The sequence below is a fragment of the Zalophus californianus genome, chromosome 17, assembly GCF_009762305.2.
Source record: "Zalophus californianus isolate mZalCal1 chromosome 17, mZalCal1.pri.v2, whole genome shotgun sequence".
Classification (NCBI taxonomy): domain Eukaryota; kingdom Metazoa; phylum Chordata; class Mammalia; order Carnivora; family Otariidae; genus Zalophus; species Zalophus californianus.
The window spans coordinates 53608047-53634392 of record NC_045611.1 but is presented as its reverse complement, the minus strand read 5'-3'; the positions used below and the strand labels follow the sequence as shown (position 1 = coordinate 53634392).

The window sequence follows — 26346 nt, the reverse complement described above, 5'->3', positions numbered from 1 at the left end:
GACAGACAGATTCTCCCAGGACAGAGCAACCCTGCCGACACCTGGAGTTCAGCAGTCTGGCCTCCAGAACTGGGAGACGGTCCATTTCTGCTGCTGAAGGCACTCAGCCTGTGGTGCTTTGTTACAGCGGCCCGAGCAGACAAATACAGGACTGCCGCTGAGCTACTGTCAAAACATATGATCTGGTGAAAACCAGTGGGGGGCAAAGCATCGCCACCCAGGGAATGAGCCGAGTATTTCGTTCCAGTGCCGCCCGGGGCAGACCAACGAGGGCCACAGTCAGGGTCTTCCCTGCCCTTTACTTCAGCTTCCTCCAGGCCTCCGACGCGTCCTCCATACAGCTCAGAGGGGCCTCTGCCCTGCTCCCAGCTCTCCCACGGCTCCCTGGTGCCCCCAGAACAAAGCCCCAGCCCCTCAGTCTGGTGTCTGGGGCCCAGCCTGCCTCGGCAGGTCCATCTCCCCACCCCTCGGTCACACACTAGACCGAATCCACTCTAGAAGCTTTAATTCCTCAAACACGCCATGCCTTTCTGCCCCAGGGCCTTTGCACAGGCTGTCCCCCCGGCGTAGAAGGCTCTTCTCTCTCTCTGAAAATTAGCAAGGGAAACCTCACAAAAGCAGACGCGGGAGGCTAGAAGGGGAGGCTGGAAGTGGGAGACACACTACCCAACGTTAAGTACAGACACCAGCAGAAGAATCTTCAACAGGAGAGAATCCTCAGTGACAGGCCCAAACAGGGAAAGATGTACATTGCATCTCCTATAAGAAACTGGCTGCCCCAGCAGCTCAGCCAGAGAAACCGCCAACACCCTCAACTCTTGCTTTTCTCCAGAGGACTTTTGTTCAAAACAACGTCTTCTGACTTCCTTCTCATCTCCGTAAGATAAAATTCCTATCCCTTGCTGGATTCCTGTTGTAGCTTGCTTGTCCCAAATTACAATTCTCCACTATTCCTGAATAAATCCATTTTGCTGGTAAAATAACCCACTGTTTTATTTGGGGGCGGGTAACAACCTGCTAGCACCAATACTCACCCTCTTGGCTCCTCAGGCCTCGGCTCAGAGGTCACCCTCTCTGTGTCCCCTTCCCGATCCCCTCCTTAAAGCTGTACCTCCTCCCTCCTCCAATCCCTGTATCTTTTTCCCAACCAGAGAGGACTGCATGTCCAGGTCCCCCACCTGCCCGCGCGCTGCCCCAGCCCCACCCTTCACGGGGGCTCAGGGCTCACTCACAGGTGATTTCGTCCGGGGTGAATCCCAGGACCTTCAGGGACTCCAGTGTCTCGTGGAAGAGCTCCCGCTCCTGGCTGGGAGATGAAGATGGCCCGTTGGTCAGGAAGCGGTAGTGGGAGCAAGGCTCCAGAAGGAGGTCAGCTGCAGGGGGTAATGAGTGGACGCCAAGGTCAAGGGTGAGCTGTGGAGTCAGACTCACGTCCCCACAGCCACCCCGGGGGCAAGTGTTCACTTCCCCCCACTGGGGACCTCGGTCTCTTCCTCTGTCAAATGAGTGAGGATCCTCTCCTCGCGGTTTGATGGGAAGGGCCAGGCGTGGAGGGGGTTTGCTTAGCCCTACTTCGGACCCTGTCGTCATCCCTCCTTCCATAGGGATTGTCAAGTCCTAGAACTGCCCAGGCAGTTCTGCTGCAGGCAGCAGCTGCAGAAGCAAACGGGCCGCGGGTGCCTGAACTGGCAGAAGCTGTGGGACAGCAGGGCTGGCGGCAGAAGGCATGGAGGTCCCAGAGCCTGGGTAAGGAGGGGCCGGGGGGCAGCCAAGGCTATGGGGTAAGGAGCCTCGGGACAGCAGGGGCCCCGTAAAGGAGAGCCCTGGACTCTTCAGCCAGAGGGCGGCAGGACCACGAGGCAGCAGGGGCTGCGGCAGAGCTGGAGTTGTGGTGTTACCCGTGCGGGGCAGGCAGAGGCCCTGCGGCTTCAGAAGAGAAGCAGCCAGAGTGGCAGCCCGGGAACCAAGCAGCCAGGGTGGGCGAGACCCACGAGGAAGCTGGGACCAGACAGCAGCAGGGCCAGCCAGCAGCATGGGCTGGAGCGGACGCCGAGGGGCCAGGGGCGGCGGGATTCTCTCCTCGGCCAAAGTCACGACACCAAGGTCAGGGCGCAGCAGAAACCTGGCGCAGCGGGCTCCGGGGGAGGTGCCAGAACCCACTGCCCAGCGGGAGCCTGACCTAAAGCAGGTGCCTGACAAATCCTACTGACTGCCTCCCAGTTCCTCCTCCCGGGGCCCAGGGAAGCCAGGGGCTCCCCCCGCCCCCCACTCCCCGTGAGCCACAGCACTGACCTTTGAGCTGCTCCCCTGCGCCTCCCAGCAGCTGGTAGAAAATGTGGAAGCTGCACTCGTCCTTGGCCTGGCGGATGGCCCGCGACTTCTCCAGCAGGTCTGGGCGGCCAGGAGTCAAGGTCCTGTAGGCGAGGGGCGGCGGGGAGGGTGGGGGGGAGGGCGGCGAGGGGATCCCACCCAGCCCCCTCAGCCCGTGCTGTCCCCCTGCCATCCTGGGAAGCCGTGGAGTTGTTCACAGCCCAGGCCTTGGGCATGTCACTTAAGCACGCGTGCCTCAGTTTCCTTATATGTGCAAGAGGCTCAACACAACACCCATGAAAGAGTTGCTGTGAGGGCAGATGCATTATTCTGTGTCAAACACCCAGAGCAGTGCCTGGCTGGTAGCTAACCATGGCAAAGAATATCTCTGGCCATTATTACCCTGCTGGCCTCGGTTTCCCTATATGGATAGTGGGGCTATCGGCTCCTCCCTTGTAGGAAAGTCACGTGGCACGTTTACACTCTAAGAACCGGCAAGCCACCTTAAAGTAAAATAAAACACCTGCTAACTGTTTGCCCCTCCGTGGCCTCCCGCTCACGGACCACGCAGCATGGAGTCAGCATGACAGTTGTAATGCGGGACCTACCTCGGGGAGCCGGGCCCAAGATGGGCTGCAAGCCATTGACCAAACTCCCCGGGTCGCTAACCTGCTCGGGTAAGGGAGGGAGGACCTGGGGAGGGGGTCCCTGCAGGCAGGGTGGGGTGGGGGAAGCACACACCCTGAGCCTTGGTTTCTTCTTCTGTTCAGTGGGCTGAGAATGGGTACAGGGACAAGGAACTGGGATCACAAGGGAGAACTCTCCGGACAGCACCAGGTGCAGAGCAAATGCTCGGAAATGGGAGATGCCCGTTTGCTAAGACCTCCTCCCAAAACCCTTACATCCTGCATCTGCCTCCCAGCCTTCCCCCAGAGCACAGAAGACTGTGAGTTTCTCAGACACCTCTAGGGATGGGCATGGGGTTAACTGTTAATATGGCTGGTGTGACGATTACTAGTTAGCAACCAAGAATGTTAACATCAATAAAGGACATTGCTAATTTATTCCAGTCGTTAACTCCTAATGACGGCAGCTCGTTCTGGAGTGCTTACTATATGGCGGGCACCGTGCTAAGACTTTGACCCCCATTGCCCACCAGCCCTTCGAGGGCAGGTTCCATGATCCTCCCTCTTCCACAGAGGGGGAAACAGAGGCACAGAGAGGTCAAATAATGTGCCGAAAGTCCCTCAGCCTCAAAGTGGCAGAGCTGGAATTCGAACCCAGGTCGGTGTGATTTCTTTGCCCATTTTCTTAAATTCTGTGCTCCTGGAGCTCTGGTGCTTTATCTCTTAAATTCCTACTGCGCTGGGGGATGCTTGGGTGGCTCAGTCAGTTAAGCATCTGCCTTTGGCTCAGGTCATGATCCAGGGTCCTGGGATCGAGCCCTGCGTCGGGCTCCCTGCTCAGTAAGGAGTCTGCTTCTCCCTCTGCCCCTCTCCCCCCCAGTTTGTGCTCTCTCTCTCGTTCTCAAATAAATAAATAAAATCTTAAAAAATAAATAAGCTCCTACTGAGGCTGCATGCTGCCCACGCAGAGCAGGGTTGATACCACAGGTCTGAGACGGCCTGCTCCCACAGCTGCCCGTGGCTGGCTGGCATCTGGGAAGCTGGATTTCGGGAGGGTTCCCAGCACTCCCTGACCACCAGGAGGGGCTCCCTGTGCCTAAGCTGTTGGTGCAAACAACGTGGTTTCTGCTGAACGCCTACTTTCCTTCGGGGAGTCTGGAATTTTGGTACGTGCCAGGCCGAAGGCGCTGAACGTGACTGTCCCCCACGAAAAACCCCAGGGTCCTGACAGAGACTCTAACAAGCGTCCCTGATGGACAACGTCTCACACCTGTTGTCATGTCTCATTGCCTGTCCTGTGTGACTCCACGGGGAGGGGACTCTGGAAGCTGGTCTCCCCCACACTTGGCCCCACGTGCCTGTTCCCTCTGCAGCCTGTGCCTTGTATCCTCTCTCTGTGGTAGGCCACAGCCGTGCCACCGCCCCACAGCAAGGCCACAGCAGTCCGGGCCTCCCCCCTCCGCTGGGGGGGTGCTGCATCTATGCCTTTCCCAGGTTCCTTGCCCTTCCACAGAGGGGGAAACTGAGGCACGGTTTCTGAACATCAGGGAGCCGGGCTTCCCCGTGTGTGTGAACACCTGTTTCCTGGAAGCAGTGAGATCCCAAGGGCCACCCGGCCTCCGCCACCAGGTGCCCCCTGGGGCTATGTGAGGATACAGGTCTCAATGTTGGCACCCACGATGTACCCAGCCACATCGAAGTTGATGCGGATGAATTTGCCCTGGGAAGGAAGGGTCAGGGGTTAGCTGAGGGTCCTCTTCCCCGCTGGGGACCTCTAGAGCACGTGTAACCCACACTCACCCCTCCCAGAGCTAATGCTGCATCTCGACTTTCTCTCTCCCTCAATCTGAACCCCGCCCCAATTGTGAGGTCCCAGCCAGGGGCTCCCTGGGGAATCCAAGGTCCGGACCCCTTTGACTGCTTTCCTCAGGACCTAGACCCCCAGCCACTCCTCCCTCAGACCCAGGAGTCCTGGCCCCCAGCCCCTTCCTCCCTCAGTCAGCCCCCACTTCGTGCTTCCCCTTAACCACCCCCAAAGTTCCCAGCTCCCAGCTCCCAGCAGCCAGGCTCTGCTCTCCCCCAGCACTCACAAATCGGGAGGAGTTGTCATTCTTCACGGTCTTGGCATTGCCAAAGGCCTCCAGGATGGGGTTGGCCTGGAGAAGCTGCCGCTCCAGCTCACCCTGCAGGGCACGGGAGAGAGCCCATCAGTGACAACCGGGCCGGGGCCGGGGTCTGTGCTATAACCGGCTGGGTGTGTGCATGTGAGGGGCCTCCATGTGTCTGCGTGGGGGCCTGCTCTCCCACACCCAGGTCTTGCCCTTCAGTTTACTGTGAAGGGAACAAGGAAACGTCTCTGAGATGCTTTGTGGAGTGGAAGCAACAAAAACATAACAAAAACCTGCTGCAGAGCAATATCTACAATGTGATCCCATTAGTAAAAACTAAATTGAGAAAAAAACCACCACCAAACAAGACTCCCACTTCACCAGGCATAGACCCATGTTTGTAAGCATTTAGAGAAGGGTCTACGAGGATACACACCAGACTGTCAACAGGGTACACCACTCCAGGGAAGGGGCACAGAGAGGACAAAAGCGGAATTTCATTTTGTCTTTATCTGTTGTAAAACACACGGACTCAGGGATTACTTGCAGGATTAATTAAGAAAAAAAAAATCGATACCGTCCATAGAACGTGCTTCAAACTGTCTGGCACATGGTAGGCATTCCAGAGATGGAAGCTTCCTTCCCCCACCAGGTGGCTCCAGGGAAGGGATCTACTCTGAACTTCCCTCCAGCCACCTCAGTGTCAGAGCCAGGAGCACAGTAGGTGCTCAGGAAACAGCAACCCCCTTCCCCTCCCAGCAAGGTTCTCGAGGGCATCAACTATTTCTTTAAGTTTCTGTGAGCCAGGGCACCTGGGTGGCTCAGTCCTTAAGCGTCTGCCTTTGGCTCAGGTCATAATCCCGGGTCCTGGGATCGAGCCCCGCATCGGGTTCCCTGCTCCGCGGGGAGCCTGCTTCTCCTTCTGTCTCCCCTCCCTGCTCATGCTCTCTCTCTGTCTCGCTCTCAAATAAGTAAATAAAATCTTGAAAAAAAAATCAATTCCTATGAGCCCTCAGACACTAGCATGAGCTGGGTGTATGCAGGTGGCCTGCAATAATGGCGCTGTTGGTCTCTGGGCTGTGTGAATCCATGTGTCTGTGGGTCCTATCTACACACACTCAGCAAATCAGCAGTAAATGACAAATTGGTCTCACAGCTTCATCTTGGTGTCTGTGGCCCATGGGCACACACACAGCGGGACTGCGCCAAGTGGCAACATGGGCTCTGGACGTATGCGTGCATAGGGCTGCCAGAAACAACAGTGGGGGGAGCTCCACACTAGGGTGGCATTAAATGACAGCACGGGGCCTGGCATGCACACAGCGGGACCACCATAAGCAGCGGCGTGGCTCCCGGGCGGCCACCGGTGCCCTGAGGCCTGTCTGCCGGGGAGACCGTGGGTTGGGCTGACCTGGGTGGCGTGAGGGGTGGCATGATTCCAGGTGATTCCCTGCTACTCACATAAGACAAGGTGCTGGCAGCCTGAGGAAGTCACGGGACACGAGACATGGACCAGGACACAGACCAGGACGCGGCACATGGAACGTGGACAGACACACAGGTGAACCGGCGGTCTGGGGTGGTGGGCAGGGTGGGGAGACATGAGGGGCCGGGGAAATTGGGCATGTGGAGTAAGGTGGCCTGGGGGAACCACATCACCTGGGTTTGAATCCTCTCTAGCCCTCACCCCAGCCGTGCCTGCAGTTTCTCATCTTTAACACACGAGAGCAACACCCACACACTGGAGTGTTGAGTTCATGTAAGCAGAGCGACTGGTACTATATAGATGCTCACTGGTGAAGGGAACTGGGAATCGTAGGTCCTTACCTCAGGCCTGGCACACAGTAGGTGCTCAAGACTATAAGCACCTACCGTGTGCCAGGTGCTGTTCTGAGGGCTAATGAAGCCACGAGCTGGCCCTCGATTTTCCGTTTCCATCCTGCCTCCACTCCTAGCACTGTCTCAGGCACACAGTGGGTGTGCAGGCGGCATGGGCAGCCAAGAGAAGGCTCACGATTATGGCCTTCCATAAGGGAGGCAGGGGGTTATGGGGAAAAGCAGGGCCTCAGATGGAGGGGGCATTGCCAGTGGCAGGGTCCAGAGCATGTCCCGAGGCAGGGCACTCACCGGTATGCCTGGCTCCTTCCTGCCCTTTGGTGATGATGCCACGTGGGCGAGATACTGGATGACCTTCTTGGTGTTTTCTGTCTTCCCAGCCCCAGATTCCCCGCTATGGTGGGCACAAGGGGGAGAGCAAAGGGGGTTGACAATGATGCCAGGTAAGACCTGCCCCTTCCAAGCAGAGCCACACCCAGCCAGGACCCTGCCTCCTCCAGGAAGTCCTTCAGGATTACTCACGTGCAGAGAATGGACTGATCTTCACGATCTGTAAGGGACAGAGGTCGACATGTCACCTGGAGGGTCTCTGGAGTGGGACCCTGACCCCTTATACCATACCCTCTTCAAAGGGGTAAGGAAAAGTCTTTTGCCCCCCAAAAGGTTTTTTTTTAAGATTTTATCTATTTATTTGAGAGAGAGCATGAGCAGGGGGCGGGACAGAGGGAGAGGGAGAAGCAGACGTCCCCTGCTGGGCAGGGAGCCCAACACAGGACTCGATCCCAGGACCCCGAGATCATGACTTGAGCTGAAGGCAGCCGCTTAACCGACTGAGCCACCCAGGCTCCCCTCCCCGCAAAAGGGTTTTGATGTGTGACATTCTTGAATCCTAACGCCCCACTCCAACCCGGCTTCTTGCTTGCTGTATGATGCTGGCAAAGTTGCTGTCCCTCTCTCAGCCTGTTTCCTCACCTGTAAAATGGAGCAGGAAAACTCCAACTGAACAGAATGTAATGCGTTCAACAAACTTCGATTTGAGCCCCTCCCGTGCTCCGCCTCACGCTGGGTGTGTGGGATGCAAAGACATGAGAGCAAGGTCCGGGCCCCCAAGGCTCAGCCGTTGGCATAAAGCAGGTCACAATACAGTAGTGATGGTGACTGGTGGCCCACGGGTGGATCTCTGCCCTGCAGAGAGCACAGCATGGTTCCTACCATCTCCCCCAGTGCTCACTCTGCGCCTGATACGACTGATTACCTACTAAGCACCAGGCACCTACAATGATGGGAACTGGCAAAGTCCCTGCCTTCACGGAGCTTCTGCTTGAGTTGGGGGACAAAAAGCACATAAAGTAAAACCGAAGATGATTTGACAGTTGGCAGTGTCTGCAGACATTTTCGGTTTGGTTGTACTGGCTGCGTCTACTGAGTAGAGCTCAGGAATGCTGCTGAACATCCTACAATGCATGGGATGCCCTGTATAAAGAATCCTCCAGCCCCAAATGCCAATAGAGCCAGAATTAAGCCCTGGTATAATGTAATAAGAAGACTCAGGGGTGGAGGGCCAGGAAGGCTTCCCAGAAGAGGTGATGTTTCAGCTCAGCCTTAAAGGATGAGGAAGTAGAGAAAGAGCGCTCCAGGCAGAGGACACACAGCCAGTGCAAAGGCCCCGTGGTGAGACCAAGTTGGAGATGTCTGAGAGACAGAAAGGAGGCCAGAGAAGTTGGGGGACAGGGCAGAGCTGGAGATTGTGCAGACGGGTTTGGAGGTCATGATTAAAAGATCTGGATAGTTTTGGGTGCACATAGGTGGCTCAGTTGGTTAAGCGTCCGATTCTTGATTTCGGCTCAGGTCATGAATTCAGGGTTGTGAAATCGAGCCCCATGTCGGGCTCCATGCTCAGCGGCTATTCTGCTTTAGATTCTGTCTCTCCTTCTGCCCTTCCCCCTCCCCTCTCAAATAAATAAATAAATCTTTTTTAAAAATCAAGATAGTTTTTAAATGGGGCAGGAGGTCTCCAGGTAGGTGGTTTTAAGCCAAAGGGAGAGCTGCATTCAGCCTGGTTTGGAAGCCATACGGATGTGGGTTCAAGGCCCAGCCTCCCCTCTGCCTTGCTGTGTGACCTTGAGCCAATCTCTAAGATGCTCCATGCCTCAGTTTCCCCATCTCAAAAACAGGGCTCAAACAGCCCTCACCTCACAGGGCTGTAGTCAGAACTCAGAAAGAATGTCCAAAAAAGTTTTTATATACTAGTTAGTACATAATGCTGTTTTGTGGCCTGTTTTCTATCGGGGGCTGAGCCCTGGGGCCCGGGATCTCGCTCTTGTGTCTTTGAATCTCTCACGCCCAGCACAAAGTGGCGCACACGGTAGGGGCTCAAATTGTAGTTAGTTGAATGAATCATAGTCTGTTCAGCTGAGGTTTACTGTCTCCATTTTACAGGTGAGGAAAGAGACTCAGAGAGGGACAGCTGTTCCGCTAGGGTCACACAGAAAGCAAGAGGCTGAGTTGGGTGGGGTATTAGAACGAGGTGAGTCACACAGCAAAACACACAACACCCAGCCCAGGGTGAGGATGTGACACACAGTGTGACCCACATACAGGGAGGCAGAGGTTGGGAGCCCTGGGTCCAAGACCCATTTCAGCCACCCACCCACCATTGGGACTGTAGGCAATGATGGCATGCTCTGTGCCTCAGTTTCCCCAGCTGGAAACCAGGGATAATGAGCACACTTACTTTATGGGGTTGCTCATTATGAGGTTAAATATGTCAATCCATGAAAAGTGCTCGGCACAAAGTAGCCACTCACCCCTGCTTTATTGTTTGTCTATTTATTTATTTATTTAGTCCTAAGGTATAATGACCAATATATAACAATGGCTAAAAAGTATTATAAAAATAAATATATAACAAATCAGATTACATAACCAAAGGAAAGAAGTGTCACCAATGACCAAATATAAATTTATAATGTGAATACAAAAACGTTGCCTAATAAACGTGTTCTACTGCATAATGCAGGTTTATGCTATATCGGATATTAAACCACTGGTTCTCAAACTTGGTGCCAGTGTCAGGATCCCCAGAGGGAGCCCAGGGATCTTGTGAAGCTCCCAGAGTTTCTCTGCCTTAGCAGGTCTGGAGTGGGGCCCAAGTTTGCATTTCTGACAAGTTTCCAGGTGATGCTGATGCTCACCACACTCTGAGAACCACCGCATTATGCATTATAAATGCATCATTATAACCCACAGTAGAACTATAGCATATGATATGTGATATAAGTATAATACATGCCGTATATACTGCCACATACCATCATATGTCATATGACAGTAAGACATAAATTTTTAAATATTTAATATGCATTTAATATAAGCCAAATATTAAAATGGATATGTAATACTTTATAATGATTACATTATGTATAGAACATGTGAATTATGTCATTTTGCCCGGACATCCTTGTACAACCTGCCCAACTGTACACGGTGACCCCACATTGTCCACCATCCAAGGGACTGACATTAATTCCGTGACAATGTGGATCATGTAACAACATAAATGTTGAATGAATGAACACTAAGAATCACTGTCTCAAGAGAAAATTTTGCAGAAGCCTGGCATCAGTTGGCTCCCAGATGATACTGTTGAGAGAAGGGGTGAGCATAGAGACAAATAAAAAGGGGCCTGTCTGGTAGGATCCAGACCTCGTCCACTCAGCCCTCCACTTGTGCTTCCTCCTACCCCATGAAGAAGCCTCAGAGTCCGACATTCTTGGTCTGTCATCTTATCCTGACTCCCAGAATAGCCGCCCCCCCCAACCTCGAAGAGACATGTCCAGCAGTCCCAGCCCCATACTCACCCTGGAGCATGCTTCGGTAGGCCCCCTCAGTCACTGCATACACGTGGGGTGGCACTTCATGGCGTTTCTTGCCCCGGTACATCTCCACAATGGCCTCCGTATAGATGGGAAGCTGCTTGTATGGATTGATGACCACACAGAAAAGGCCAGAGTATGTCTGCAGTGGGCAAGAAAGGAAAGGGCCTCAGCTGCCTGTCTGAGGCCCAGAGGGCAGCAGGGACTGCCATGTACAGCTGGGCAGGTTGTGCACAGCACAAGGATGGCCATCAAAGGGGCTGCTGTTCAGATCATGACAATGTAGATTTGACCATTTGTGACAAAGACTTTCAGGCTGAAGGTGGAAGAGAATCTTTCCACATTGCACAAAGGTGCTGTATGGATTAGGATTCACCCTGAAAGAGAATGTGGCCTTTGCAGCCAGCCAGACTTGGGTCACAGCCCACTACCACCTGGATTCACACACACGTAAAATGACCATGTGCGAGCTCATCTGCTGCAGCACTCTTTATAATGGCAGAAGTCTGGAAATGACCTGCATGAATGTTCTTAAAATGGATCGCTGTGGTACTTGTGTACGGATATGGAATTATCTCCAAAGCATTATCGAAGAAAGAACACAAGGTGAGGACTGTTCGCAGTGAAAGAAGAGGAAGAGTTAGGTTTGTATGTATTTGTTCGAACGTACATCCTCAGACGGTATCACAGTATCTCCCGCTGAAACGTGACAGAACCCAGTCTGCGGTTCCTACTGAAAACAGACTCACGGGCGGGCTTACACGCTTACAGGAGGAAATGCTGACGTTCAGGACCAAGGTATGTGAAAATAAAGATGCAATTTTTCTTGCATCCAAGTTCACGGACTCCCTGAATTCGTGCTGACCCCTGATGGGCCCGGGGTTCAGCTGACAACAGAGGCACTCCAGCCACAAAGAGGCAGCGAGGATTGCTAGAGAGCTAGCTGGTCACCCAGCTAAACCAACCCAGAGGCCTCACCGGCTATGCCAGCCGGAACTGGCCCTTGAAATGAGCCGGAGAGGTAGGTACTTAGTGGCCTCGCTGGTTAACGATTAAACCACTTAGCTATCCGGCCAGCTCCGTAGTGGGTTAGTAGTAGGATTGCTTTAAGCTCCCCAGACAGCTTGCGCTTCTCAAGCTGAGCAGGGTGTGGCCACCACGGGCTGCCCGGCTCCCAGGTGCCAACCCTTTTAACGGTGGGAGGGTGGGTGGCCAGCCGAGAGCCGAACAACCGGTTTGCTGGGTGTCTGCCCTCGCTGCCTTAAAGAGCTGCTCCCGGGAGCTCCCCTGGCAGAGGGTGGGGCAGCCGGACCACATTCTCTGGGAGGGTATCTCATGGCTGCTGGCGCCCCGGCCCCCACTCCTGCCTGGCGGAGGAACCCACTCCCCTACGCCACCCTCCCACCTCAGCTCCCTCCTGCCAGCCACACCTTGTTGCCAGGATGACACCCCCCGCCCCCCATGGCAACCTGAGCTGGCTGCCAAGGCCAGGGAGCAAAGGGCAGAGGCTGTGCCCATAGAGAGGGTTAGAGACACCTGAGTCGGGGGGGGGGGGGGGGCAGAGCAGGCGACACCCGGTTGGAAGGGTCTGACGCAGATGCCCAGCCCCCGGGGCTCTGAAGCCATCCAGCCCAGTGACTCTCTCCAGTCTCAGTTTCCTCCCCACCTCATTACAGAGGCTGTGGGGATTAAGGGAGATAATGAATAAAAACCAGCCAGCCCAAGGCGGGGCCCCATAAAAGGCACTCCAAGCGTGGGTCCCGAGACTCTCCTGTTACCCGTCCCACCTGGGAGCTAAGAGCTCGCCCAGACGTCAAAGCCGTGTCATCCTGGGTTTCCACTTGTGTGTGACTCGCACAAGGGATTTGCCCCTCCTGAGCCTCAGTCCCCAGCCCTGGAAAATGGGCTTTTAATCCTGACCACCTAGAAGGATTCTGAGCACGGTATGTCCTCAACAGACGGGTTCCCTTCCTGCCCAAAGCATCCAGGCAAAGGGACTGAGACCTTCAGGGACTCCAGGCCAAAGACCGTATTAGTGGCAGAAACTGGGTTTCTGGAGGCCTGGACACCATACCCACCGATCAACGCTGTCTTCCCCATCACCAGCCAGCCAGCCAAACAAGCATCTATAAAGCACGGACCGAAGACAAGCAGGGTGGAGCTTGATCACACCTCTGACACCTTCTGGAAGGCGGGTGGAGCAAGCACCCTGAGCTTTCTGGATCTACTTTCTCATCAAATGGGGTCAGGAACAGCACTTCCACATAGGGTGGCTGGGAACCATCCACAGGCTCGTCTTGCACGTACGAGGCGCGGCAAGGGCCCTGGAACACTGCGTGTGCTTAATATGTTAGTTGTTAACTACCACGGGGCCGATGGCTTCCCCTCTCCGAGATGGGGGAATAGATGATAATCATTCCTACCTGGTAGCTGTGTGTGGAGGGAGGGGGTCGGCAAGATCACATCGGAAAGTTTAGAACAGCACCCGACAGAGAAAGCAGGCACTCACTAAGTGCTAATGGTTATTATTAAGGCCCAATTAGCTCCCTGTCTAGTCTTCTGGAATCTTCCATCTCGTTTCCATTTGTGAGACCCAGGGGAGTGGCTTGGGCCGAGGCCTCTTTCCCAGGGTTTGCAAAAGTGAGCGAGGACTCAGCAGGGGCCAGTGCGGCCTGGAGAACATTGCCAACCCCATCCGGAGTCACACAGCCCTCGATTCCAATCCCACAACCGTCGCCTCAAGCTGAGGGGTCCTGAGCCAACCACTCACCCTCCCAGCCCTGGTCTTCTCCTTCCCAAACGGGAGTCAGACTTCATAAAAATATTCTGAGCTTACGGGTGGACGTTGCGGCCACTCTATTTTTATATTTTGATATATCTCGTCATTGAATTAAATGTTCTTTTATTACTCCCATTAAAGTTTTGTCTTTTTTTTTTTTTTTTACTATAACACCAACACTTTTCCTTTGAGGGTGTTAGCTAGGTCTTTAAAGAATTTTCTTGGGGGGTGAGCGCCAAGGCGGTGAGACCCCAGCCCTCTAAGCTGCTATTTGGAGTGCGATTCTGGGACCAGCTGCGGGGGTTCAAATCCTGCCCTGACTCCTTCCTATCTGTGTGACCCGGGATCCAAGTCGCTTGACATTCCTGAACATCAGGTGGTAACACCGGTCCCTGGCCCAGAGGTGCGCCGATAACCCGCACACGGCACTTAGAACAGCACTTGGCACATGGTAAGTGCTCAATAAATATTTGCTAGCCACCATTATTATTATTTTTCATTACTATTGTTGACATTCTTTGTCGATCTCTTTAATCCTGTTTGCTCTAATAATGCTCTGGCTGCCCATTAGAACCACCCTGGAAGCTTATTAAAAAATACTACTGTCCCTATCACAGCCCTGGGAAGCTTGATTTAAACAGGGGAGGGTGGGGCTCGGGTGCTAATACTTTCAAAATATTCCCCAGGCGATTCTAACTCACAAAGACGGGCTTACGAACCACTGCCCTCCCTACTCCACTGTTTGCTGTAGAGATTAATGTGAGAGATACTCGACGCTCAACAGACACGAAACCACCAGAATCAACCTCACAATCATCAATCCCATCTTCATCTTGAGAGGCGCCACAGTGGAGGAATGGCGCCTGCAGCTGGCCGGCCCAGGTCCGCCCGGTCTGCCTGGGTGACCTTGGTCAAGGAACTTGACCTTTCTGGGCCTCCCTGTTTGTTCAATCTGTAAAATGGGGACTACGTGCTTTATAATTGGGAAAGTGTATGGAGACAATACACTTAAGAGTGCCTAGTGCTTGCTTAATAAATGTCAGCGTTTATTGTTATGAAATCTCTCCCGGACTCAGTTTCCTTTTCGGTAAAACGGAGCTAATAATAGGCTCTGCTTTGTGTACAATGAGAGGAAGTGAATTAATATATGGAAGGGAATTTAGGACAGCCTGGCGTGCAGTTTCCCATACTCGGTGGTTGTCACTCATTATTACGACAGACCCATATCCGTTTCTCAAAACTCTTTGATGTGTTCTATTTGAGCACTTGGAATTTTTTTTTTACACTCTAGGAAAAATAATAAGGCGCACGGCATCTACCGTATAATATTCCGGGACTCCCCCAAAGGCGTCTGAGGCCGTTCTAGGCAATAATTTGTAATTTGGCAACTCCGTGTAGGAATAGCCGCAGGGTGCGGGATCCCGAGCAGAAGTGGCCTCGCGCTACTCAGGGCTGGGGGCTGCACCCGGCTCCCCACCCCCGGGCCATGCCCTCCCGGCCCGCGGCTACTCACGTAGATGAGGCCCGAGTAGTACCGCTCACGGAGATTGTGCAGCACGGAAGCCTCGTTGAGGCAGGTGAGCTCGGCCATGTCCTCGGCCTTGCTGAACTTGGGCGGGTTCATGCGCTGGATCTGGTCCCGCGGCAGCCGCAGCCTGCGCCCGCTCTCCGCCAGCTCCACCTCGGCCTCCTCCTCGCCCTCATTGCGCAGCGCCGCCGCCTCGAACCCGTGCAGCTCCGAGGGCACCCACACCAGGCGCCGCGCCGTCCACTCCACCTGCGGCGAGGTGCCGCCGCCCCCCGGTGAGCCACCCACGCCCGACCCACTGGGCGCGAACAGGTACGACTGCGCGGCCTCGGGCACTGGGCCGGGCCTGGAGGCCGCCTTCCGCCGGGGCACGGACAAGGTCACCGCCGCCATGGTCTGCAGGGGAGAGAAGGCTGGAGGTTAGGTGGGGCTCCGTTCCCAGCCCAGACTGCACCCCCCAAGGCAGTCCCCACCGCCTTTCTTCACCAGACTTCTTTTTACACATCTGCAAAATGGGCCCACAGATCTCCTTTACTAATTCCATTCATTCATTCAGTAATTATCTAATCAGCCTCCCTGGGTCAGGCACCGTTCAAGGCACTGGCCATACAGCCGAGAAGCCAGCAACAGATCCCTGCCTACAGAAGGTGTTTGCATTCCAGCCCAGCGCTGTCCAGTATGGAAGCCAGTGCCACACACGGCTACTGGACAGTTGAAATGCAGAATCCAAACTGAGATGGGGTCTAAGTATAAGACACACGCCAGATTTCAAAGACTTGGTACAACAAAAAACTCAGTATGTTTTATATTTGATGATTGATACATTGATTGCAATGATAGTTATTTTGAATACACTGGGTTAAATAATATATATCGTTAACGTTAACAATACTTGTTCCTTTTGAGTTTTTTCCATTTTTAATGTGGCAACTACAACATTTTAAATTACACATTTGGCTTGCATTATATTCTTATTGGGTAATGATGCTCTAATCCCAGGAGACAGATAAAAAGATAAGTGAGTAAATTACATAGGAGGTTCAATGTGATAAATGCCAAGGAGACAAAGAAAGCAGGGAACAGGGGATGTTAGGATTGAGGGGTGCTGCAGTTTTAATTGAGATGGCCAGGGAAGGCCTCTCTGATGTGGTATTTGAATAAAGACCTGAGGGAGATGAAGGGAGTGAGCCATGGGAATGTTGAGAGGTAAAGCATTCCAGGCCGGGAGAAGAGCCAGTGCAAAGGCCCTGAGGCAGGAGTGTGCCTGTGTGTCTGTGGCGTTGTGAGAAGCCAGTGCGGCTAGAGCCAGGTAAACAAGGGGGAGAAGGTGGTAGGTGAAGTAAGATCGGGGACCAAGAGGGCCAGACTGAGTCATGATGAGGACCTCAGCCTCTTAGATGTGAGCCCTAGGAAGGCATCAATCTGATCTCTGTCACTCAGGTTCCTCGACCACCTCCAGCCTACCCCATCACTGCAGAACAGACTCAAATCTCATGCCTTAGTTATCAGTTCCTTCCTTCCCTGCAACCCGGCTTCCTTTTCTTTATGATGGGGAGAGCAGCCCCATTCATTTACTCCTGCATTCACTCAACATTCTGTGAGGCTGTTCAGATGCCAGGCTCTGCCTGGAGTGAGTCTGGGGACCCTGAGATGCTTCAGATGGGCCCCGCCTTGAGGAGCTCCTGGTCTGGGGGTGATCCAGCTCTAGTCTCAGCCGGCCACAACCCAGTGTGACCTGTGCGCTGTAATGGAGACACTGGGTGAGCCAGAATGTGCTAGACCCCTCCCCGCCCTCAAAGGGCCCACAAACCAGCAGCGAATAGCCCACAGCAATTTCAGGGCAGTCTAAGCACCAGTCAGGAAAAATGCCCTCCCTGTCCCTCCCTGGGCCCTGTTCCCGGAGAAGTCTGCCTCTATTCTCTCCCTCAACCTCAAACATCCGCACCAGTCACAGGAATACCCGAATAGTTGTCTCGCCACCTCAATGTTTCTGCCTCTGCCCTCCAGGCCCCCCACCTCCAACACACCCGTGGAGAAGTCCCTCCAAACACCCAGCTCCTCTTAAGGCATCCCCACATCTGGTCCCATCAGGCTCTTGGCTTTCCCTCAGAGCCTCTCCCGCCTGGAAACTCGGCTCCAGACCACACATCCCACTTCCACCCAGACCCCTTACCCAGGCCCCAGCACCAGCAGCCCTTGGTGCTCTCAGGTCTCAAACGGATGACTCCTGCCCTCAAGCAGCAGGGTGCTCCCCCCCCCCCCACTCCCCAGGCTCCCAATTGCCAAAGCTAACCCCTGGCCTCCAGTGTGGCCCTGATCCACCCAGAGCCAAGCCCCATCCCTGGGACTTTGCCCCTACCCTCACCCTACCCCACCCCACCCACTTCCCCCTCCAGCCTTCAGCCTTTGACCAGGAAAGGTTTGGGAGTTTTTGCAATCATCCAGTCCGACGCTTCCCCTCCCTAGAGCCAGGAGTCTGGGCCCCCAGTCCCTTCTCCTTTGGACCCATGAGCCCGGGGGCCCCCTCACCTCACGGCAGCCGGGCTAGAGGTGAGGATGATGGGACATCCAAACCCTGAGGACTGACATCAGCCCTGATGGGGAGGGCCTGCAGGCCTTGGCTCCGGATGGCTGAGCCCCTCCGGCAGCCCCACCCTCCTTAGCCGGCAGGAACACCTCTGCCTGGGCTCATTACTGTCACCAGGGCAGGTGCTTTCACCTGCCCTGGGAGGGGCAGAGACTGCTGGGCTGGAAAAGGAAAAGGAGCCAGGGATCCGCCCCTGGGGCAGGGGCCGGGCCCTTGGCATCCAGCCCTCTGACCTCAGCCGAGTGCTAGTATTCAAGTGTCCCTTCGGTGGCTAGACCCGGAAATCTGGGCTCCAGCCCCTCCTTCCTCAGACCCAGAGGTCCAGGCCCCCAGCCCCCTCCTCCCTCAGACCCAGGAGTCAGGGCCCCCAGCCCCTCCTCCCTCAGACCCAGGAATCCGGGCCCCCAGCCCCTCCCTCCTCAAGACCAGGAGTCCGGGCCCCCAGACCCAGTGTCCTGGCCCCAGTGCCTTTGTCCCTCAAGACCTAGAAGTCCAGGCTCCCAGTGCTGTCCTCACTCAGACCTGGGATTCCTGGCCCCCAACTCCCCTCCTCAGATCCAGGAATCCGAGCGCCCAACCCCCATTTCCCCGAGACCCAAGCGCCCTGTGGCCGCCCCCTCAGCTCGCGAATCCTCGGGGCTACCTGGGGCCGCCGGCCGGTGCAGGAATCGGGAAGATGGGGAGGGGGCACGGGAATCCCCGGGCCGATTGAGCTCTCAGGTGCGACTACCTCCGCGGTCCAGCGCGGGGCGGGGCCACGTCGCGTCACCCGGAGGTAGCCCGGCTCTGATGTCACCCAGCACCTGCCCGGCTCAGGGAAGGGGGCGGGTCCTGGAGCTGCAAGGCCCTTCGCTGGGGGATGGGGGGAAGCGGAGATGAGTCTGTTGCCAGGTGGGCCACAGCGGCGCCAGCGGCAGCACCAGGGGCCCCTCCTCCTCCTGGCGGGCAAAAATCAAGGACCCACGCGGCGGAGAGGGCTGAGGACTCCCGGGTTCGAATCCCGCTCAAGCTTTCTGGGCCTCAGCTTCCCTCTGCGTGAATTGCGGCCAAAGAAATGAATAAGATGATGTGGGAGAAAAGGCCCCCAGCCCAGTGCTTAAACAAGCAGTGCCTCACGACATCATTTGATCTTTCTGAACCTCAGTTTCCCCAACCCCGGAAATGGGACAACACAATCCAGAGAGTACCAAAGAAGGCCACGGAGTGTTACCAAAGAAGACCACAAAGTGTTATTCTGGCCTCCGGAGCTTCAGTCTTCTCATGGGTGGAATGAGGACTGAGTAGTGGTAAGCGCACCTACTCTGTGCCGATGGTTTTCTAGAACAGCTCTCTGAGTTTTAATTCATAGAATGATCTCAAAAACCAATGTGAGGGGCACCTGGGTGGCTCAGCTGTTAGGTATCTGCCTTCGGCTCAGGTCATGATCTCAGGGTCCTGGAATCAAACCCCAGGTCTGGCTCCCTGCTCAACGGAGAGTTTGCTTCTCCCTCTCCCTCTGCTGCTCCCCCTGCTTGTGCTGTCTGTCTGTCTGTCTTGTCTCTGTCAAAAAAACCCAAAAAAACAACAACAATGTGATAGGGACAATCAGCATCTCCATTCATCCAACGGGGAAAGCGAGGCACGGAGAGGGGAAGTAACGCTCTGAAGGTCACACAGTCAGTAAGAAGGAGAGCTGGGATCCAAGCTCACACCGTTTTCTGTCATTCTAAAGAGGAATTTGGGGTACTGGGTACTCAAAGGGATCAATTTCCTCTTCTTCATTGGTTAACTCTCTCGAACCTGCTTCCCCATCTACACCATAGGACCACAGCCTTCTTTAGGGGACTACTGTGAGATTAAAAAGGTTAAGGGACCCAACACACAGTTGGTCTCCAAAGTGTTATTCGCAACCCTGTCTCCCTGCAGTCACTGCCTCTGTCCAGCCTCAGTTTTCCCCTCCCTGTAAAATGGGTACAATATAACCCACCTCGAGTTAATATAATTATTTAGCTGTAAAAATAAAAGCGCCCGAGTACATCATTAGTGCTCAAATATGTCTTTCCCTACCCTTTTGTCTCTGCCAGTCGTGACCCCTGGTCTGCACGTGAGAACAGAGACACCTTATCTGGAGGCGGAGGACTGAAGGCGATGACTCAGGTATTAGAGCGTCCAAGGTCCCAAAGCGAGCCTCAGTTTCCCCGTCTGTGGAATAGGCCCGGGGTCTCCAGCGAGGACCCCGATCCAGCCTTACACACCGTAGGAAATCGAGTTGCGGGGCGGACGTAGACGCCCGTCCCGCCCCCCCCCGCCCCCCCCGCCCCCCCGCCCCCCCGCCGCCGTCCCGCTGTGCGCCCAAGGTGAGTGGCCGCGTCACCGCTTCTCCCCCGCCGCCCGCGCCGGCCTTCGGGGCCCCTATCCGAAGCCCCTGGGCTCCAGCCTCCCCGGGCCCAGTCCCGCTACGCCGCCTCCGGCGGGCAGCGGGCCCCGGGCACTCACCGGCTTCCAGGGCCGTCCCGAGGCTTCGGCCTGGGGAGAAAGAGGGGCGGGCCCGCCAGGAGAGCCCCGCCCACACGAGCGCGGCAGGGGCCAATCGGCGCCCGCTGCGACAAGCTACGGCCCCGCCCGTGGGGGACGCGCCCGCCAATCAAGAGGACCGGCTGGCGGACCGGGCCAATCAGAAGTTGTCGGAGTGTGCCAGCCGTGGGAAAAGAACGGCGCCGGAGTGCGGAGCCAGGCGGCGCGGTCGTGGGCAGGACCCCAGGCCTGACGGGCAGGGGACGCGACCAATGGCGAGCTGTGGGGGGCGGCCGGGGGCCGGAGGCCCAAGGGACACGGGTGAATGCGCCGCTTTGTGCACGCGGCATGAATGGGAGCCTTTGTGAGGGCCGGCGTGGGGGGGCGGCTGGAGGCCGGAATGCCTGGGTCCCCCGGGAGCCGACGGGCAGGAGAGACAGGAGAGAGAATTCACTTTTGTCGAACGCCGACCGCGTACCAGGCACTCTCCCAGGCTCTCACCCACCACGGAGGTGTGGGCGATACCGTCAGTAATAATAATGATCATTTATTGAGTGCCCTGTGTATGCCAGAAGCTGTGCTAAGCGCTTTACCTGCATGATCTCATTTAATCCTTACAACTACCCCTTGGAATTAAGATCTTCATCTTCCAGATGAGGTAAACCCAAGCTTAGAAAGAGGGTGTTAATTGTCGAAAGGCATGGAGCTGGCAGGTGGCAGAGCAAGGGTTCAGATCATACCAAATCTGACTTCAGAACTTGTGCTCTTAACCACCATGCTACACCCAAACTGTGGTTAATGCTTCCCAATTTACAGATGGGAAAACTGAGGCTCAGGGAGAGGCAGATGACTTCCCAAGGTCACGAAGCAAAGGCCCCACTGAACCCTGAGGTGAAGCCCACCTCTGAAACTAGCCTGTTGCTGGAAAGCCCCAAACCATTGGTTTCTGAGCTGTGTCCCCACTTTACAGGCGTGCACTGAAGCTCCAGAAGGAGTGAGCAGCTGGGGTGGCAGCAGGGGGCTGCTTGTGAATCAAGCGCCAGCCAGCCTGCCAGCCTGGCTCTGCTGCTTAGCAGCTGTGTGTGCTTGGGTCAGTTGCTGGCCTTTTTTGAAACTCCGTTGATTTCTGCATCTGTAAAATGGGGATGATGGTCTCTCTGCCTCCACTCTTGTCCCCCCACCACACACACACACACACACACACACACACACACACGCACGCACACACACAGAGTCTGCTGCTAGTGGGATCCTGTCAAACTCTATTGAGACTGTACCCCTCTTCTGCTCAGAAACTTGTGCTTCATGGCTCCATCTCAGTAAAAGCCGAAGAACTCACTGTGGCCCACGAGGCCCTGCGTGAAATGTCCCCCGGGGCCCTGTCTGATCTCACCTCCCTCTCTGGTCCCTGTCACTCCTTTCCAGCCACCCTGGCCTCCTGGATGTTCCTCAATTCCACAAACACTCCTCATGCATGCCCTGCCTCAGGGCCTTTGCATTAGCTGTTTCTTCCATCAGGAATCCTCTTCCCCACCCCCACGGTTCTGCATGGATATCTGCCTCTCCTCCTCCAGTGTCAGGTCTCCTCCATTGTCACCTGCCCCAGAAAGCCTGTCCTGACCATTCCATATAAATCACTTCCCCTCATCATTCTCTCCCCTGACTTTGCTTTGTTTTTCCTCATAGCACTGGAAGTATTTATGTGTTTATCTGTTTATCATCTGTCTCCTCACTAGAATACAAGTCCCAAGAAGGCAAGAATCTTTGTTTTGTTCAGTGCGGGATCCTCAGGGCCTGGAACACAGTAGGCACTCAATAAGTTTTTGTTGAATCAATAGTAACAAATCCTTGCATTGTGTGAACTAAACGAGTTAATGCATGCAAAGAGCTAGGGTGCAGCTGACATCAGGAAAAGGCTGAATAAACAATAATTATTATTACAGTTGTTATTCATTGCCCTACAAACCCTTCTGGTAGCATGCAGGAGAGAAACAACAGAGAGAGAGAGAAAAAGTCTACCACGAGGGAAAGAAGCCAGAGAAAGGGAAAGGTTGAGAGGTAAGAGATGGGGATCAAAGACACGGGAGGAGAGAGATGGAGTTGGGGTGGGGGCAGACACAGCATCCAACTCCCAACGCATTTGCTTGACAATGGCAAAGGCGGTCCTTATGGGCAAGAAGCTTTGAGATTACCGTGGCCACTGCCCACCTCTTTGCAGACAGGGAAACTGAGTTCCGGGGAGAGGGGGCGCCTTTTCTGAGGGCTCCTGAAGTGATAATGCAGCTCCAATGTATGAGGCCTGATTGTGGGCTGGGAACGTGACCATCATTATCCCAGTGCATCCTCATGCCGGTCCTATGAGGTTGGCCCTGTCATTACCCCACTTTACAGGCCCGCAACAAGCCTAGGGTCTCCCAGCTGCTCCTGGTGGCAGAACTGGGCTTAGGTTGCAGGAGATCAGACCCCTGCGTCTGTGCTGTTAACCAAGACAGAGCCGCAGCCCCTGTTACTCTGGCCAAAGTGTTCTCCGTGAAAGCCTCCTGCAGTGAAGACAACAGGAGCTGCTCTTGATTGAGTGCCAGCTGTGTGCTGGACATTGTGACTGTTGCATTAACTCACTGGATTCTTTCAACAATTCTATGAGATGGATACTTTTATTATTTATCCCCATTTAACTGATAGAAAACTAAGGCTAAAACAGATGAAATCCCACGTGCCTGAGGGCACCAGGGATGAGTGTGTGAACTGGGACACAACAGAAATTCAGACAGGAAAGAAGGCTCTGGCACTCCCATTCTAACCATATTCTGCCTGGTAACTGGTGATGTCATCAATACCAGCTAAGGTTAAATCTACCCGGCAACTGGTGATGTCATCATTCCCACCAAGAGTCTAAATTAGAGATGTCATTACTTCTGCTCAGTCGATAGGGTAACTGATGACATCACTGGTAATATTGAGCTTCCTTTTGCTGAGGACATTCTATGAGCTGGATGCCTGTGCTAAGCACTTTAATAGTCGGGGATAGATATTTAGCACTTACTATGTGCCAGGCACAGCGCTAAGCCCTTTGTTTATTAAATGTATTAATATATTTGTATTAAATGTAGTACTGTATTAAGCTCTAAGTCGTAGGTACTAGTGTCATACCCATTTTACAGATGAGGGCACTGAGAGAAGGCAGCCCAAGACTGTACAGCTAGAAAGGATCAGAGCCCAGATTTGAGCCCAGGCAGTCTGGCTCCAGAGCTTGGAATGTGACTCACTCTATGAAACCACTGGAGAGTGGCCGGAACCCAGGAAACCAATACAGAGCCCTCCATCTGTCCTCAGTCTGTCCAAGTCTGCCACAGAGGTTCATCAGGAGAAAGCCCCACTCATTCCCTTGACGGTCAAACCATCTCCACCACGCATCCATCTCTTCACCCCAGCACTGGAATTGTCCCCATTAAGTTGTGAGCCCAGGACTGTCAGGGGCCAGGTCTGACTCCTCTGTGGGTGTAGCATAAGCTCTAATAGAGAGGGGGCTCAGAAAATGGGGTGATGGAATATCGGGATGGTTGTATCAGGGAAAAAGGAAATGGGAATATGGGAGCATTCTGAGTTCCCAGAGGAGGAGAGGGATTTCTGCCACTTGGCACAGACCTCATTATTCTTGATTCATAACTACCTTGTTATGCAGAATCCGAGTTATGGGCAGCATGGGTGTGGGATAAAAGCCATCAGGGAGCTAAGTTCATGGACCAAAGTAAAATGTTAGAGCTGAGAGGGGAGGAGACAGGAGAACCAGGGAGGGGGTTGCTATACGGAAGAGAATCTGGGGGGATTTTTTTTAAGATTTTATTCATTTATCTGAGAGAGAGAGAGAGTGAGAGTGAGAAACAGCATGAGAGGGGAGAGGGTCAGAGGGAGAAGCAGGTTACCCAATGAGCTGGGAGCCCGATATGGGACTCGATCCCGGGATCCCGGGATCATGACCCAAGATGACGGCAGTCACCCAACCAACTGAGCCACCCAGGTGCCCCACGGCGGGGGGGATTTTTTTTAAGATTTTATTTTTAAGTAATCTCTACACTCAATGTGGGGCTCGAACTCACAACCCCAAGATCAAGAGTCAGATGCTCTACTGACTTTAACCAGAAAAAAAAATTGGGGGAGCAGCTGCCATGCCTGGTGGGGGTAGGGGCTTTACTTCTTTTTTAACTACAAATTTTTTTTTAATTTTTAAAGAGAGTTTATTTATTTACTTATTTATTTAGAGAGCAAGCAGCGGGAGGGGCAGAAGTAGAGGGAGAGAAAGTCTCAAGCAGACTCCCTGCTGAGCACGGAGCCTGAGATGGGGCTCGATCTCACAACCCTGAGATCACGCCCTGAGCCGAAACCAAGAGTCGCAGTGTCCCAAATCTTAATAGAGAAAAAGGAAGGGACAAAGAGCATGCTAAATGTCACTGTGTGTCCTGACTGTAATCCTGCCTGGGGTATTTTCTCTCTGTGGTAAGGATTTGAATGGTTCCAGTATTTTATTTTTGGTTGCTGTGCTGTTGTTTTCCTGCATATGACTCAGAACTAGGACTGGCTCTGAGACAAGGGCATGCTGGCGGCCTCTCGAGGGTTGCGGATGAATGACGGGTTCAGTTCTGCGACAACAAATATTTATTGAGCGCCTACTACGTGCCAGGCCTGTTCTAAAGCAGGAGCCAGCACGCTTTTTTTCTGGAAAGGGCCAGACAGTAAATATTTTCAGCTTCGAATGCCACGTGGTCTCTTCTATAACACTTGCCGGCCCTTGCAGCAGGTAAACAGCCGTAGATAATATGTAAGTGATGTGTCTGGCTGTGCTTCCCTAAACCTTTGCTTACACAGACAGGACGTGGGCAGGTCTGACCTGTGGGCTGTAGTTTACAGACCCCTGTTCTGGAAGCTGAAGAGATGGAGGTTACAGGGACATAATCCCAGCCCTCACAGAACTCAGATCTTAATCTACTCCTACACATGGGCGGAGGGAAACTGCTCACACCTAAGTAAGATCCAGTCCTTCCTTTGCTCAGAGTCCACACCTGGCACCAGTCTCACTCAGTTAAAGCGAAGTCATCATCGGGGCCCACGGGCCCTACACCGTCTGGCCCCCCTTTGTCCCCTCTCTGACATCATCTCCTGCCATTTCTCCATTGCTTCCTCTGCTCCAAACGCACCAGACTCAGCCCTGCCTCAGGGCCTTTGCATATGCCATTCTGTCTACTGGCATGCTCTTCCCCTAGCTAACCATGTGACTCCCTCCTCTCTTTCTAGTCTTTGTTCAGATATCACCTTCTCCATGAAGGCTTTTCCAAGCACCTTTTCCCCTGGACTCCTGATAGCCCATCACCTTCTTCGCCTTTTCTTTTGCTTTTTCCTCTTCCTTCCTTCCTCCCTTCCTTCCTTCCTTCCTTCCACAGCATCCTCCAACCTGTCAGTAGTTTGCTTATTACACTCATTATTTATTGTCTGACGCCCCCAACAACAATGACGCCCCCAGCAACAATGCTGGTAGGGATTTTTTTCTGTCTTGTCCCCTGCTGTGTTCCCAGTGCCTACAACAGAGCCTGGCAGACAGGAGATGTTCAACACACTCTTGCTGAATAAATGTGTTCTGGTGGTAGACACAGACCGAAAAAGTGAACACATAATTATAGAGCACATTGGCGAATCAGAGTAAGTGCTATGAAGAAAAAGTCGAAGAGGGTAAGAGAGGGCAGGGGCCTGGTCTGTTATTTTAACAAGGGAGACAGGGAAGGCTTCTTGAGGTGGTGACATTTGGAGAAGGATGAGAGGACAGTTGGTACTATGAGTAAATGAATGAATGGATGGGTGTGTAACTGATGGAATAAATGAATAAGTGGATAAATGGATAAACAAATGGGTCAATGAAGAAATGGATGACCGTTTAGATGCCGGGATAAATGAATGAATGGAGTGTATACATGATGAATAAATAAATAAGTGGGCAGATGGATGGAAGAATCAATTAATGCATAAATGGATCGACAGATGAACGAATGAACAGATGGACAGACAGATGGATAGATAAATGGCCTTTCATGCTCCCGTATCTGTGCACATGCTATACCTCCTGCTTATTATTCCCTCTCTTCGTCTCTCCACCCCAAGAACTCCGGGCCAACTTCCCAAGGCCCAGTCTTTGCTGGGTGTATAAAAGGCTCCCTA

At 53.9% G+C, this 26346-nt stretch overlaps 1 protein-coding gene across 7 annotated transcripts in view; it reads right to left on the bottom strand.

Annotated features, from left to right (window-relative positions):
• MYH14 (myosin heavy chain 14) overlaps positions 1-26346 on the bottom strand; it is a 95129-nt gene that overhangs the window by 62273 nt on the left and 6510 nt on the right. For 2 of the 7 annotated variants that reach the window (XM_035724865.1, XM_027617269.2), the window contains exons 2-10: positions 15048-15458; positions 10741-10897; positions 7403-7430; positions 7172-7274; positions 6506-6526; positions 5027-5119; positions 4593-4656; positions 2293-2391; positions 1233-1373 (exon numbers count right to left, since the gene is read on the bottom strand). In XM_035724865.1, the coding sequence (XP_035580758.1) occupies positions 1233-1373; positions 2293-2391; positions 4593-4656; positions 5027-5119; positions 6506-6526; positions 7172-7274; positions 7403-7430; positions 10741-10897; positions 15048-15458 (1117 nt within the window). Of the gene's footprint in view, positions 1-1232; positions 1374-2292; positions 2392-4592; positions 4657-5026; positions 5120-6505; positions 6527-7171; positions 7275-7402; positions 7431-10740; positions 10898-15047; positions 15459-17591; positions 17739-18292; positions 18395-19695; positions 19881-20124; positions 20149-26346 lie in introns of those variants that run through there. The other 5 variants (XM_027617275.2, XM_027617273.2, XM_027617272.2 and 2 more) reach the window with 5 other exon arrangements.